This window comes from Alligator sinensis, unplaced genomic scaffold (assembly GCF_000455745.1).
Source record: "Alligator sinensis unplaced genomic scaffold, ASM45574v1 scaffold4_1, whole genome shotgun sequence".
NCBI classification, from domain to species: Eukaryota; Metazoa; Chordata; order Crocodylia; family Alligatoridae; genus Alligator; species Alligator sinensis.
This window is the reverse complement of record NW_005841887.1, coordinates 3437487-3450269: the sequence shown is the minus strand read 5'-3', so window position 1 is coordinate 3450269 and position 12783 is coordinate 3437487. Positions and strand designations below refer to the sequence as shown.

At 43.7% G+C, this 12783-nt stretch overlaps 1 protein-coding gene across 1 annotated transcript in view; it reads right to left on the bottom strand.

Annotated features, from left to right (window-relative positions):
• PARP15 (poly(ADP-ribose) polymerase family member 15) overlaps positions 1-12783 on the bottom strand; it is a 35104-nt gene that overhangs the window by 13645 nt on the left and 8676 nt on the right. Inside the window, exons 4-9 of the mRNA XM_025196949.1 lie at positions 10429-10665; positions 9019-9240; positions 8466-8529; positions 6502-6651; positions 5426-5488; positions 1021-1188 (exon numbers count right to left, since the gene is read on the bottom strand). Coding sequence (XP_025052734.1) covers positions 1021-1188; positions 5426-5488; positions 6502-6651; positions 8466-8529; positions 9019-9240; positions 10429-10665 — 904 coding nt within the window. The remainder of the gene's footprint in view (positions 1-1020; positions 1189-5425; positions 5489-6501; positions 6652-8465; positions 8530-9018; positions 9241-10428; positions 10666-12783) is intronic.

Here is a 12783-nt window from a genome sequence, read left to right as displayed (position 1 = left end):
TTCCCCAGGCTGGCTGGGGAAAAAACCCTTATCTAGTATTTGAGTAAATGTGGTACTCCTTCCTCAGGTTTAGAGTTCCTTTGACATAAAAAGGGTGGCTCCCTTAAATAAAATGTTACAGGAATCTTTAAAAAGAAAAAAAAGATATGAAATTGTTCGCTCATATTAAAAGATGTCCTTTTAATGTTCCTCAGACTAAAAACGCTACATCTAATTTTTTAGAGAAATACTAAAATGCAACATTTTTTTCTGGATAATGTTACAACAGTATCAATGTACTATTAATTAGCATGAACAGTAGATTGATCCTTGCACATCGCTACATGATTTATTCAAGGTTTACCTATTGAATGTGGCTCCTCAGTCACACAGTCACTTCCCAGTATTATGAAGCATGAACAGTGATTCTCAAACTTTTTAGACTCAAGGCACCCCTTAAAAAGTGCCAACTCTTAGTTGTCGTTAATTTTTTGATGACAGAAGAAAGAATAGCGCAATTCTTCAGTTTCAAAGAACTCAAAAAGACTACAGCAAGTAACAATATATTTTAATAGTACAGATTCCTATTTGAAATCTCTCGGTTTATCTTGTGAATCATGTTTGCATACCCACCAGTGCTAACATTACATGGCACCCCGTGGCAATCTCAAAAGGATCTCAAAGTATGCCAGGGTGCCTAGGCATCCTGGTTGAGAATCACTGGTCTAAAAGATCTGGCAAGTATTTGGGCTGATTATGCTTCTACCAACATAAAAAGGAAAATTGTCTAGCCTGTAGGTGCTAATGATACATAAATAATTACAATAAAACCCGTAAAATAAAGTGACAGTATTAAAACATGCCATTAGTGCATGAAATATTAGTTAAAAGATCTAGGCTTCTCCTTTCAAAATCCAGCTGACACTCCTCTTCCCATCTCAGGTGTGATAATAATATTGATTTCGTTCCCCAAATCCATCACCTTTCTTAAATAAAGACTAAACCAAAGGAGATTTGATACTTTTCTAAGGGAATGCAAACCTGTTCCAATTGCTGGGAAGGTGACAGACTTGTATCCTTTCAGTTCACACTCCTGGAGCACTTTAGACACCTGGCCTTTGATGTTGTTATGGGGAGCAAGGTGAATAATATTCGTACACATCAGCTTTCCGCCCTGAGTGGTTATGAAGCCACTGTGACGCTGTGCACCTGGAAGACAGAAGTTAAAAAAATGAGTCATAAGATAAACAGATCAACTCTGTTATAACGTATCTTCAGCTGGTGGGGAATTGTTTCCCTGACTTTAATGCTGATTTACCTTCAGAAGATAAACTTGCCTGATTCTTGCAAGCAGAAGTGTAGTAAGAGAATCTATCTTATATGTTTTATCCATACACACCTAGTGATATTCTAGCAGCTTTGCCCAATTATTGTTTTCACTGCTAGCTACTCTTAGCATATCTTCCATTGGTTGGGAACTGTGCACACATGCATCATTTCCTGCCTTACTTATCAATAAAACCGGGAAACTCTACAACGGACAGTTTAGCATTTAACACAGCCAGCTTTCTAAATTCACATTTAACTTACAAATATTTAATTTGTATTCACATTTCTAAGAATGTATGCCAGCAGAAAGGCTACACAATTTCTGCCTGAAAACCCCCTATTTTCTGCCTTACCTTCAGAGATAACTTCTTACTATCTCAGAGCCAAGCTGATTGATTTTTAAAAGACAAGGAGATTACAGGGCTACATTAAGGAGCCTGAGGCACATAGGAAGCAAAAAGTCTTATAAATTATTATTTTGTCTGGAATGTAAAATGAACCTACATTACAAAACTCTAGTGGCTTTGTGAGTGTAAGGGCGGAAACAAGTGCTGCCTTTGTGCCACCGTAAAAAAATGTTATACTGGCATATAGTGAAAGCAAACAGATGTCCGTGCCTTTTGGCACACCACAAATGCTCAAATCGGTGGCCATGACAGAAGGGAGCGATAAATTGTGCTGCTTTATCATGACCAATGTCTGTTTGTTTGTGGTGGGAGAGGACAGGCTGCCCAAAGCTGCCTGTGCTTTCCAGCTACCCCAGGCAGGGAGTCGGTAAGCTTATGGGCCTGGTCCTGCACACCCCAGGAATTTCCAGGCAGAATCAGGCCCCTCATGCCTTGGGGGGTGCCTGCCTCATTTTCCCTGCTTACCCAGATGAGTCCCAGGGATCTCCTGATATGTGCTTGGGTAAGTGAGGCAAGTCGGGGTTTCCCCATTTACTCAGACAAATACCCGAAGCCTCCAGGGAGTGTCTGGGTAAGCAGGAAAATGCAGGGCTTCACCCCAAAGCAGGGTACATGTTTCTGGCTTGCAGATATGTGCCCCATGTTGGAACACAGCCGTGATACACATTTCCCCAGCATGTATCTGCGAGTGCAAGGGAGGGGGAAACTCTCATTGGCTCCGTATATGCAGCCCATGCTCCATGTTGCTGCCAGCATATCGCAGCACAGCTAATTGTGCGTCACACATAATGTCTGTTTTCATTCTAAGGCTACACATCGCCCAACACAGCAAAAGACAATGAATGAGAGATACATGCCCATTAAAAAATGTTCAGAGTTCTCCATGCTTATTGACCCAGGAGATGAGAGCATTAGGTCCTTTGCAGGCCATCTTCAGTACTTTGCCAGATCAGGCTTGCAAAAGGGAATAACTCATGGATGTGACAAGAAAAAAACGGCTTAAAAAGGTGCAACGTTGGGATTTATCTGCTGAAATTCATGGGGTCTTCCTTTCATTTTATGCCTCATGATATGTACTGACAGTCTTTTTTAAGCTAGTAGGGTTCAACCCCAGTGGACAACGATTTCATTTCAGTACTAATCTAACAGAATAGAAAGGCTATTGAAAAGCGCCTACATGTGGTATATAGAGAGTTACATATTTTCAATTAAATACATACTTTCAATTGCACTTTCAAATCTGAAAGACCCCAAACTAGCAGTTGTGTGAACCGTCTCCAGATCCCATCCTCGTCGCCACGTGCAGGTGGCGGGGAGCGATCCGGGCCCTTTTTTGCACCGCGCGGGCTGTGGCCAGCAGCCCGGGCTCGCTAGGTCGGAGAGAACAGGCGACACGCTGGAATTAGGCACGGACGCGTAATGGTTGATTTAAAGATTGTTTACTTACACCGAAGATGGTCGCGGTGCGGGCAGGAAAACTTGCTTGAGTTGCGGTTACAGACAGGAAAGAAGAGAGGCGGACTAGAGTTCTAAACTCGCGAACTCTAGCCCAATCCAGCTGAAGGCTCTAAACATGCGAGCCCATCGTGTCAACCGAAGAAAGTACTCGTACAAAAGAGCTCTAATCCTTTTGTTCACTCACACGAAGTTTGCTAGGCTCCGTGGGTCCTTTTTTTGCGCGCAGGGAAAGGGATACGTCGAGGTTTGCGAACGGCGACGGGGAGAAGAATCGATAGGTGATCAGTCTATCGATCAGCAGCCTCAGGTCAAATCTCCTTAGAGGCACTCTGCAGCGTGCTCAAAGTTCTCCAACTTGGGCGGAAACCACTCAAGCTTTTTATACGGCTAGCAACCCAATCCCTAGCCCCCACGTGTGAATGATTTAACGCAAGCCAATAATGGGACTCGAATTAGAATACAAATGGCGGGAACTCTTTGCACCGAGCATTTCTTAGCTGCAAAGAAGAAATGCACCCTGCAAAGAAAGCTACAAATTGGCAGGAAAATAATTCAGTGGTGCCAAAGCACACAAAAACAAAAATCACACCCTTTGGGTTGTGACAGCAGTATTTAGGGGACCGATCCTGCACCCACTGAGTCCCTGGCACAAATTCCATCAACTTGTCTATAAGTGAGATCACTCCCAAAATTGCAGACACCTTGGTTCAAGAAGAAATTTAAAGTATGTAAGCATAAAGTTCTACTAAAGTCACTACGACTGTTCATCTTAGTAAAGAGGCACATGCTAAAGTTTCTTCATGATTCAGATTCTAAGACTACATTTATTTTCAAATGCTCAGTAAGCTCCAAAAATCTCTGCCTTTCCAATTCTCTTCCTTCTTTAAACATACTTGTTGTCCAAGTGACAACTGCCCTGAGAGTGGAAATATTCAAAAACAAACTTCCAAAAGGCCTTTGATTTAGTATCCCACAATGTCCTTGCGAGAAAATTGGAAGATTGTGGGCTTAACTTCGAGACAGTCAGGTGGGTGAGAAACTGGCTGCAGGACAGGACCCAGAGAGTCATAGTGAATGGATCTGTGTCATCCTGGCAAGAAGAGGGCAGCAGTGTCATGCAGGGTTCAGTGCTCAGTCCAGTACTTTTCAAAATCTTTATTAATGATTTGGATGTGGGGGTGAAGAGCTCACTGGCCAAGTTTGCAGATGACACCAAGTTATGGGGAAGCATGGTCATGCCTGAAGATAGGCTATGGATACAGGTGGACCTAGACAGGCTAGGTAGTTGGGCGGATCAAAACCTGATGAAGTTCAATGTCGAGAAATGTGAAGTGCTCCACCTTGGGACGAGCAATTCCCAACACACCTACAGGCTTGGCAGAACCAACCTGACTAGCACCACAAATGAAAGGGACTGGGGGTAATAATATCCCATAGTATGAATATGGCAGTGCAATGCTATAGCCAGTAGGGCAAATAATACTCTGGCATGCATCAATCGATGCATCTCCAGCAAAGCCAAGGAGGTGATTCTTCCGCTCTACTCAGCACTGGTGAGACCGCAGCTGGAGGACTGCGTCCAGTTCTGGGCACCACACTTTAACAAGGACGTGGACAAGCTTGAGAGAGTCCAAGGAAGAGCCACCCAACCGTATGATCAGAGACTTAGAAGGCAAGCCATACGAGGAAAGGCTGAGGGATCTGCGACTTTTCAGCCTGAGGAAAAGAGGGCTGAGAGGGGACTTGGTAGCAGCTCACTGCTACACTAGGGGAGTACATCAAGGGCTCGGTGAGCAACTGTTCACCAGGGCACCTGAAGGGAAAACCAGGAGTAATGGCCACAAACTCCTGAAATATCAATTCAGGCTCAACATTAGGAAAAACTTCTTCACAGTCAGGGTGTTCACACTGTGGACTAAGCTCCCTCCAGAAGTGGTGCAATCACCTACCCTGGAAATTTTCAAGAGGAGACTAGACGGTCAGCTTGCTGGGGTCCTGTGACCCCCAGTTATCTTTCCTGCTTGGTGCAGGGAGTTGGACTTGATGATCTTTGGAGGTCCCTTCTGGCCTCTTACAATCTATGAATCTATGAAAAGCTAAAATTATTTTCTATAATACATTTTATATTTGCCTGTTATCTGATAGGATTAGAAAATGTTGCCATATCATGAGTTAGTGTAAGAAGCCATTCCAATTCTAGAAATAACGAGTTTAGAAAAAAAAATTAAACAGAACATATAGCTATATTGTACCTAATTGGGCACATTCTTTGATAACCAGGGGTCCAGCCGCCTCTAAAATTGCTTTGGAGACACCTTCAATCAAAAAAAGAAGAAGCACGTCAGTTTGGCAAGTCAAACTATTAAAAAATCATATCACACTTTAATGAAAAAGTTTTAATTAACTCTCAAACTTTGCCCTGTTTTCATGCAGTGAGAGCCGGAATTTACATTCCTTCTGTGGCTAAAATTCCCACGAGCCCAAAATCTGCAAGATGTTGAGCCTTGCTAGTTCCTGCTGTGCTTAGAAATCAGCATGATGTGTCGTATTGCCTGCAAAAAATATATAGCATTCATTCTTGACTGCAGATGTGCTATGCCATAGCTTTATCAATTTATAATGCACCAGTTACCAGGCTGTCTCCTTGGTTTGTACTGTATCATTCATCACATTTTTTTTCTTGTAATGGCATTTTAATATGTAAAACTTTAGTTCCTCACTGGTTGCTTTGGCTTATTTTCATATGGGATGTGTTGTAGCAGTGCTGGTCACAGTTTACTGGAGGGGCTATAGGCTCTAACATTTCTATTTATTGAAACAACTGTTATTGTGAAACAAATATAATAATCTGCACATACCTTAAATACTTCATACACCACTAGCTAAATATACCTATTTATAGGATCTGTACAGCACCTGGGCACTAAGACCTGTTTACTTAACAGAGTGTTGCCCTCTTTATGTCATAGCTGGGATAAGCACATATGCTGAAACGGAAGTTTCCTTGTTATAAATGAGAGGGAATTGCTAGCAGGCACTTTCCCCTAAAACTGAGACCTCTATGGATTTACTGTTTTGTTAACCGTCAACACAGTTCGAGAAACAGCCAAGGAGCCTGGACGGTCACCTTGCTGGGGTCACTTGACCCCCAGTTATCGTTCCTGCTTGGTGCAAGGGGCCGGACCCGATGAAATTCCGAGGCCCCTTCCGGCCTTACAATCTATGAAAATACTTTATTACAAAAGTTTTAAATATGGAAAATATTTTCCCTTATTTTCAACAACTGGCAGTGAATGTATCATTAAATTGCATATAGGCAATAAAGTACCTGAGGAGGAATTGAATGTTTCGTTGGATACGTTTACAATAGCATCCGCTTTTTCCTTGGTGATGTCTCCCGTCGCTACCTGGAAAGTTATGGAACCAATCTGCATCTCGTGGACTCCCAGTACTGGAGTTGAAACTTGCCCAAAGAAAGCTGCAAGGTAATTACAAACATACTGAGAGAGGTCTATTCTAGCAAAATTGCTATTTCCTTGAGATTACATATGCCTTGCATAGTTAGCGACATGCTGGCAACTTGGCCTCTCCAAATTTGAAATATCTTCTTTGGCACCAAGATTTCTAAACCCAGATTTCTAGCTTCTGTAGGGTCTTTACCTACCCTTCACCTCCCACCTATTAGATATTGCTATAACTTTAGCCCACTGATGTTGACAAAGTTTTGCTATGAACTTCAACAGAAGAGATGGGCTCTGTGCTGATGTGAATTCATCACCTGTGTTACCTGCTGCTCACTCATATTTTCACGATTGTGCTGGCAGGCCCGTCCTCCTACGAATTAGTAAGTGGAAAAGAAACCACCCCTGATCTTTACATAAATCCGCTGTTATCCTCGAGCAAATGAGCGTTTTGCTTTCTGCTTTCACAAGCTGTATAAGGAACAGGAATCAACCAGGCACTGACTCATTTCCATCAAGATGAAAGTTAATATGCTTGTTAGCTGGATATGGTTAGATTGGGCAAGTGGCAAAAATATCAGTTTTTTCAAATCGGCCACAACATTAATCCCTCGTTTGTTTCACTGTGAAAAGTGCCCTATCAACTAAACTACTGGATATAAGGCTCATAGGATCATTTCCTTTTTCCTCTCTTCACTATGGTCATACATGCCTTCCTTTTCCACCCCTTTGGACAAGTTGGATTGTATGATAGATAATGGAGGCATTTATTATGTAGCCCTAAGTAAGGCATACAGGCAACCCCTGCTTAACACTGTTTCGCTTAGCACTATTTCGCTATAACGCTCGTTTTAAATTGATACCTGATTTCACTTAGCGCTCAGCGAGTTTTTTTATAACACTTGCGGTCACCATCTTGGTCATTAAAAACAATTGTGATCATCATCGTGGGTTGTCAAATACTTTCAGTTTCTCTTAACACTCGTTTCACTTAATGCTCGGTTTTTCGGGAACCGATTAAGAGCACAAAGTGTGGGTTGCCTGTACGTCCGGAGTTTCCTACTGGCTGCCTATAGGCAATTCTCTGCTCAGTGCTTAGCTGTAGGTACATAAAGGTTGCCCATTGAGAACTGGAGAGCAACATGCTTTCCCAAACTAGAATACAATCAGCTTCTAGAGATATACTAAACTTCCCTTTGCAAGAATGGGAGACAGAACCAGAGAATCATAGAAAGTTAAGGTTGGAAGGGACCTTAGGAGGTCACATCTAATCCAACCCCTGCTCAAAGCAAAACCATCCCCAACTAGATCATCCCAGCCAGGGCTTTGTCTAGCCAGGTCTTAAAAACCTCCACGGATGGAGATTCCACCACCTCTCTGGGTAACTTGTTCCAGCACTTCACCACCCTCCTAGTGAGACAGTTTTTCCTAATATCCAACCTAAACCTCCCTTGCTGCAACTTGAGACCATTGCTCCTTTTTTCTGTCAAAGAGACCTAGGTGCCTAAGAGGCTAAATGGAATTGGTCCTCTGAGATGCATAATTTTTGGGTGAGTAGCAGCTATGTCCTCGAACACCTAATGGATGGAACAGTCCCTGGGCTGTATATAGTAGGAGCAGATTCTCCTTCAAGTAGCAAGGTTGGCACCATCTCCGAAGAGCAGAAGTGTCACCACCACACAATGTGTTCTCCCAGATTTTCACAGTCAAGGTTTAAAGTGTCAATCCATTCGAAAGGAAACAATATTATCTGGCCTGCAACCTACGTTCTCTTGTCACCAGCACGGCTAAAACTGCTTTAAAGAAGTCCAAACCAAACAAACAAACTTACTCGGGTTTGGGGGTGCAGCCTTGCGTTTACCTCCGAGTCTAGACTGTAGTTCATCAGTAAAGGCCTAGAAAGAGAATCAAAATTTATCAGCTGCGGTGAAGGCTTCAGAGATTTGGCCAGGAGAAACAGGTTCAAACATTAATATATTTATAAGCAGAACTAATCCACTTGAGATGTTTCTCAGCTTTTCCTTAAGAGTTTGACACTGTAACACTCATTCAGAAGACCAAATCCTGAGATCGTTCCTCACTTTTCACTGAATATTATTTATATAGACAAACTCTCAAAGTCAATGGCAGTTTGCTTGAGTATGGATTTCTGATTCCAAGACATTGACCTCAATGGCCCATCTTTCATGAACCAGAACTTTCAACATGAGGGTCAGTCACAAGATCAGGCTCATTGAGAGACTGGCATAAGGCTGTCATGGAAATCATTTGGAAATAAAATACTAAATTTGGCCTATAAAAAAACCCAGCTTAACTACATTATATTGATAATAAATAACTAGAACAAAATCAAACAGGAAAGGCATTATTTGGAGAGAAATTACCTGAATGTTATCTGTATCACTTGGGTGCAACAAAAAGTGAACTTTCTGAAGAGACTTCAAGTTGTGATTGCTACTGAATTTGAATACTTCATCAAACATTAATTTAGCAACAATGGGTTTGGGAAATCCAAACCCACCACTCCCGATTGCTGGAAAAGTGATAGACTTTAAAGACAGCTCCTGGGTTTTCTTCAGGCATTGTTGGACTATGTCTCCTAGGCTCTGTAGAACACATCAAAGATCATTTTGGTGAGTACAGTCTTTAATCTCTAATCCCAGGGAGTTTCTATTGATGCTAAAAAAAACCTCTCAATGATAAACAGACATCCACATATCTGGACACCGGTGTTAAAAGTGGGCTGGCCAAGTTTGCTGATGACACCAAGCTTTGGGGAAGAGTGTCCAGACTTGAGGATAGGCTAGTGATTCAGGCCGACCTCAACAGGCTTGCAAAGTGGGTGGATGAAAACCTGATGGCATTCAATATGGAGAAATTCAAGGTGCTCCACCTCAGGAATAAAAACCCACATCACACTTATAGGCTCAGCAAAGCTACACTCACTAGTACCACGACTGAAAGAGACTTGGCTGTCGTGACTGACCACAAGATGAACATGAGCCACCAATGTGATACTGCAGCTGGCAAAGCGAACAAAACTCTGGCTTGCATCTACCAATGCATCTCAAGCAAGACCCAGGATGTCATCCTCCCACTGTACTTGGCCTTGATGAGGCCGCATTTGGAGCACTGCATCCACTTCTGGGCTCCACAGTTTAGGAAGGACGTGGAGAAGCTTGAAAGAGTCCAGAGGAGAGCCATGCACATGATCAGAGGGGAGGATAACAGGCCTTATGAAGGGAGGCTGCGAGCCATGGGACACTTCAGCCTGGAGAAGTGCAGGCTCAGGGGTGACTTGGTGGCAGTCTGTAAGTACATAGGGGTGTACATCAGGATCTGGGGGAGTGACTGTTCACCAGAGCACCCCAAGGGATGACAAGGTCCAACAGTCACAAACTCCTGCAAGACCGTTTTAGGCTGGACATAAGGAAAAACTTCTTTACTGTCTGAGCCCCCAAGGCCTGGAATAGACTCCCCACAGCGGTGATGCAAGCACCTACTCCGGACACTTTCAAGAAATATTTGGACATTTATCTTGCTGGGATCCTATGACTCCAGCTGACTTCCCGGCCCTGGGGCGTGGGGCTGGACTCGATGATCTTACGAGGTCTATGAAATCGATGAGAACGTCTATGAAATCTATGTCAAACAAATAAATGCAACCTATTCTCTGTAAAGTACTAGCATGCAAATTTAGTGCAGGATTCCCATTAAATCTGTTTACATGTCTAGCAAGGAGCACATTCATACAAAATCAGTAGTCAGAGAAAAAGCTATAGAAAGTTTGCTACCTGCAAGGCAGTTCCTTTCCCCTGATCCCAGGTAGGAATAATAACATGAAACAGAAAACTGCAGGGCAGATTATATCCATTTGTTTGGAACACATCCCCTATATTAGCTACTTGTCCTTTTGTTTTCTCAGCAAACTCCAGCTGGAGGGCTGGTCCAGCCTTCTTCAGCAAGGCTCTGGAAAGTGGACCCACACCAAGCCTCAGATCTGTGCCAATGCCACTTACAATAACAGCCGTCTGAAACAAAAGGAAAACAACAATATTTATAACAGGATTTTAAATTGAAATATTCACCAATAAGCTATCTCGGTACCACTCTACATGAAACATAAAGGAACTTGATTCTTAATGGGGATTCTGCATGACACAGACTCAGGGGATTTCCTCTGTTATGGATAGGGACTTACCTAAATCGTGGTGGAAGCTCGTGGCGCAGCAGCACCCTTAAACTCACACTTTTCACCGTGCCCCTCCTCCTTCCCTCCCTCTCCCCCAGCCGTTGAGTAGCCAAGATGCATGCCATGGTTTTTGCATCTTGGCCACTGAGCAGCAGGGAGGTGTGGGGGGGTTAGGGTAAGGGTGGGGAGCACAGTTTGCATGGCAAAAAGAGTGAAATTAAAAGGCGCTGCTGTGGCGTGAACTTCTGCAATTTAGGTGGGCCCCTAGTTATGGCATCGTGGTTATCCCACATTTTGATACTCTCCATTCCTGGAAACATTTCCTAACTTCCTCTAGGAAGAAATGCTGCTATACAGCTTTTTCTTTGCGTGGCACATCCTAAGCAGAAGCAGCAGCTGCAAGACAGAGAAACAAATACAAGTTGCAGGCAGGTACTTGTGCACCTGATTAACTTCTCACATGGGAAGGGGCACAGATGTCTGCTTTCTTAGGCTTTGTCCTGCCATAAAAAATGCTGTGGCGGCAAAAGGCAATGTCCGCTTTCAGCCCCAGAGATGTCACGCACCTATAACTAACACCATTTTCCTTCCTCTCCCTAGCGGAGGTGGGGTGGGATGTTTAGAAAAGCAGTATCTCAGCTACAAAACTAGGATGGAGGATTTTTTGCATCATGAAAACTCAATAAAGAGAAAAACCCAGACTTTTTCTTCAAGTTCCCTTATAATATTAGAAGAGGCATTTTTAAAGGGGGATCGGTCTCCTTCAGTAACAGGGCTCCACAAGGGTCAAGAAAAGCAGTCGGTTCTACCCAGAGATATACTCATGCTCTATAAAGGGGCAGAGCAAGTCTTTGAGAGGACTTTCAATGGTCAAGAAGAAAAAAAATCACTGAAATATACTAAAAACTATGAGCACTTTAAGCACTAAACCCCCCACAAAATCTTGAAGGAAAAAAACACGGCCTAGCAGTAAGTGGAGTCACACCGAATTAGACAATGTTAGTCCAGCTAAGCCAGACTGATGTGCTCTAGATAAGCGGAGCGTGGTGGAAACAGAGATGTCATCAGCTCTTATCTTTGTCACAACCCAGTGATTTTGGTGCCTCGGCATGATGGAATTTTCCCGCCACATGAGAGCCTCTTGCACAGCAAAGGGTTTTGTTGCAACAGAAAAACCTCGGTGCAAGAGGGTTCCCGCCATTTGAATGCAAATTTGTGTCCTGCTATTGACCAGTTCTAAATTATTCCTGCGTGGCGGCTAGTAATTGGCTTGCTAGCTGTTTAAAATTCCGTGTGACTTCCGCCCAAGTCGGAGAACTTTGAGCACACTGCAGAGTGCCTCTAAAGAGATCTGACTTGTGGCTGAGCTGATCGACAGACTGATCACCTATCGATTCTTCTCCCCGTCGCCGAGCACAATCCTCGACGTACCCTTTCCCTGCCGGCTTAATTTGTGGACGGATTAGCTGGCCTGAGCCTTGCCAGCTGGAGCAACTCACATAGTTGTTCAAACGACTGGACCGTCTGCGTCGTGGCTACAAGCGGCGTAAGTAAAGTTTTTGCAACCATTGAGCTTTGTCTGCCTCTCCATTCACCAGCCCGCCCAACGAACGAGTAATTTCTAAAACACCTCGAGTTGGCTCCGGCCGGCCGAGACATGGCGACGAGGATGGGATCTAAGGGCACAGTGATGGAGATAAACCTGATCGGGTGCTGCCCCTGGTGCACCGGGACCCGCCGCGTAGAGAATGCAAACGACCTATGGGCGCATATCGCTTACCACCAGGCGGTAGAAGGGGATGAAAGAAGTATTGATGGCTACTTCTCTGTAAAGAGAGAAGAAGCAGTCGTAAAAGAATGGAGAACTAAGCTATCCCTTGGGGAGGTCGGATGCATAATGGGGAGCAACCGGGTCTATTATCGACCACCGGAGTAAACATCAGCCATCTCCCTAGAC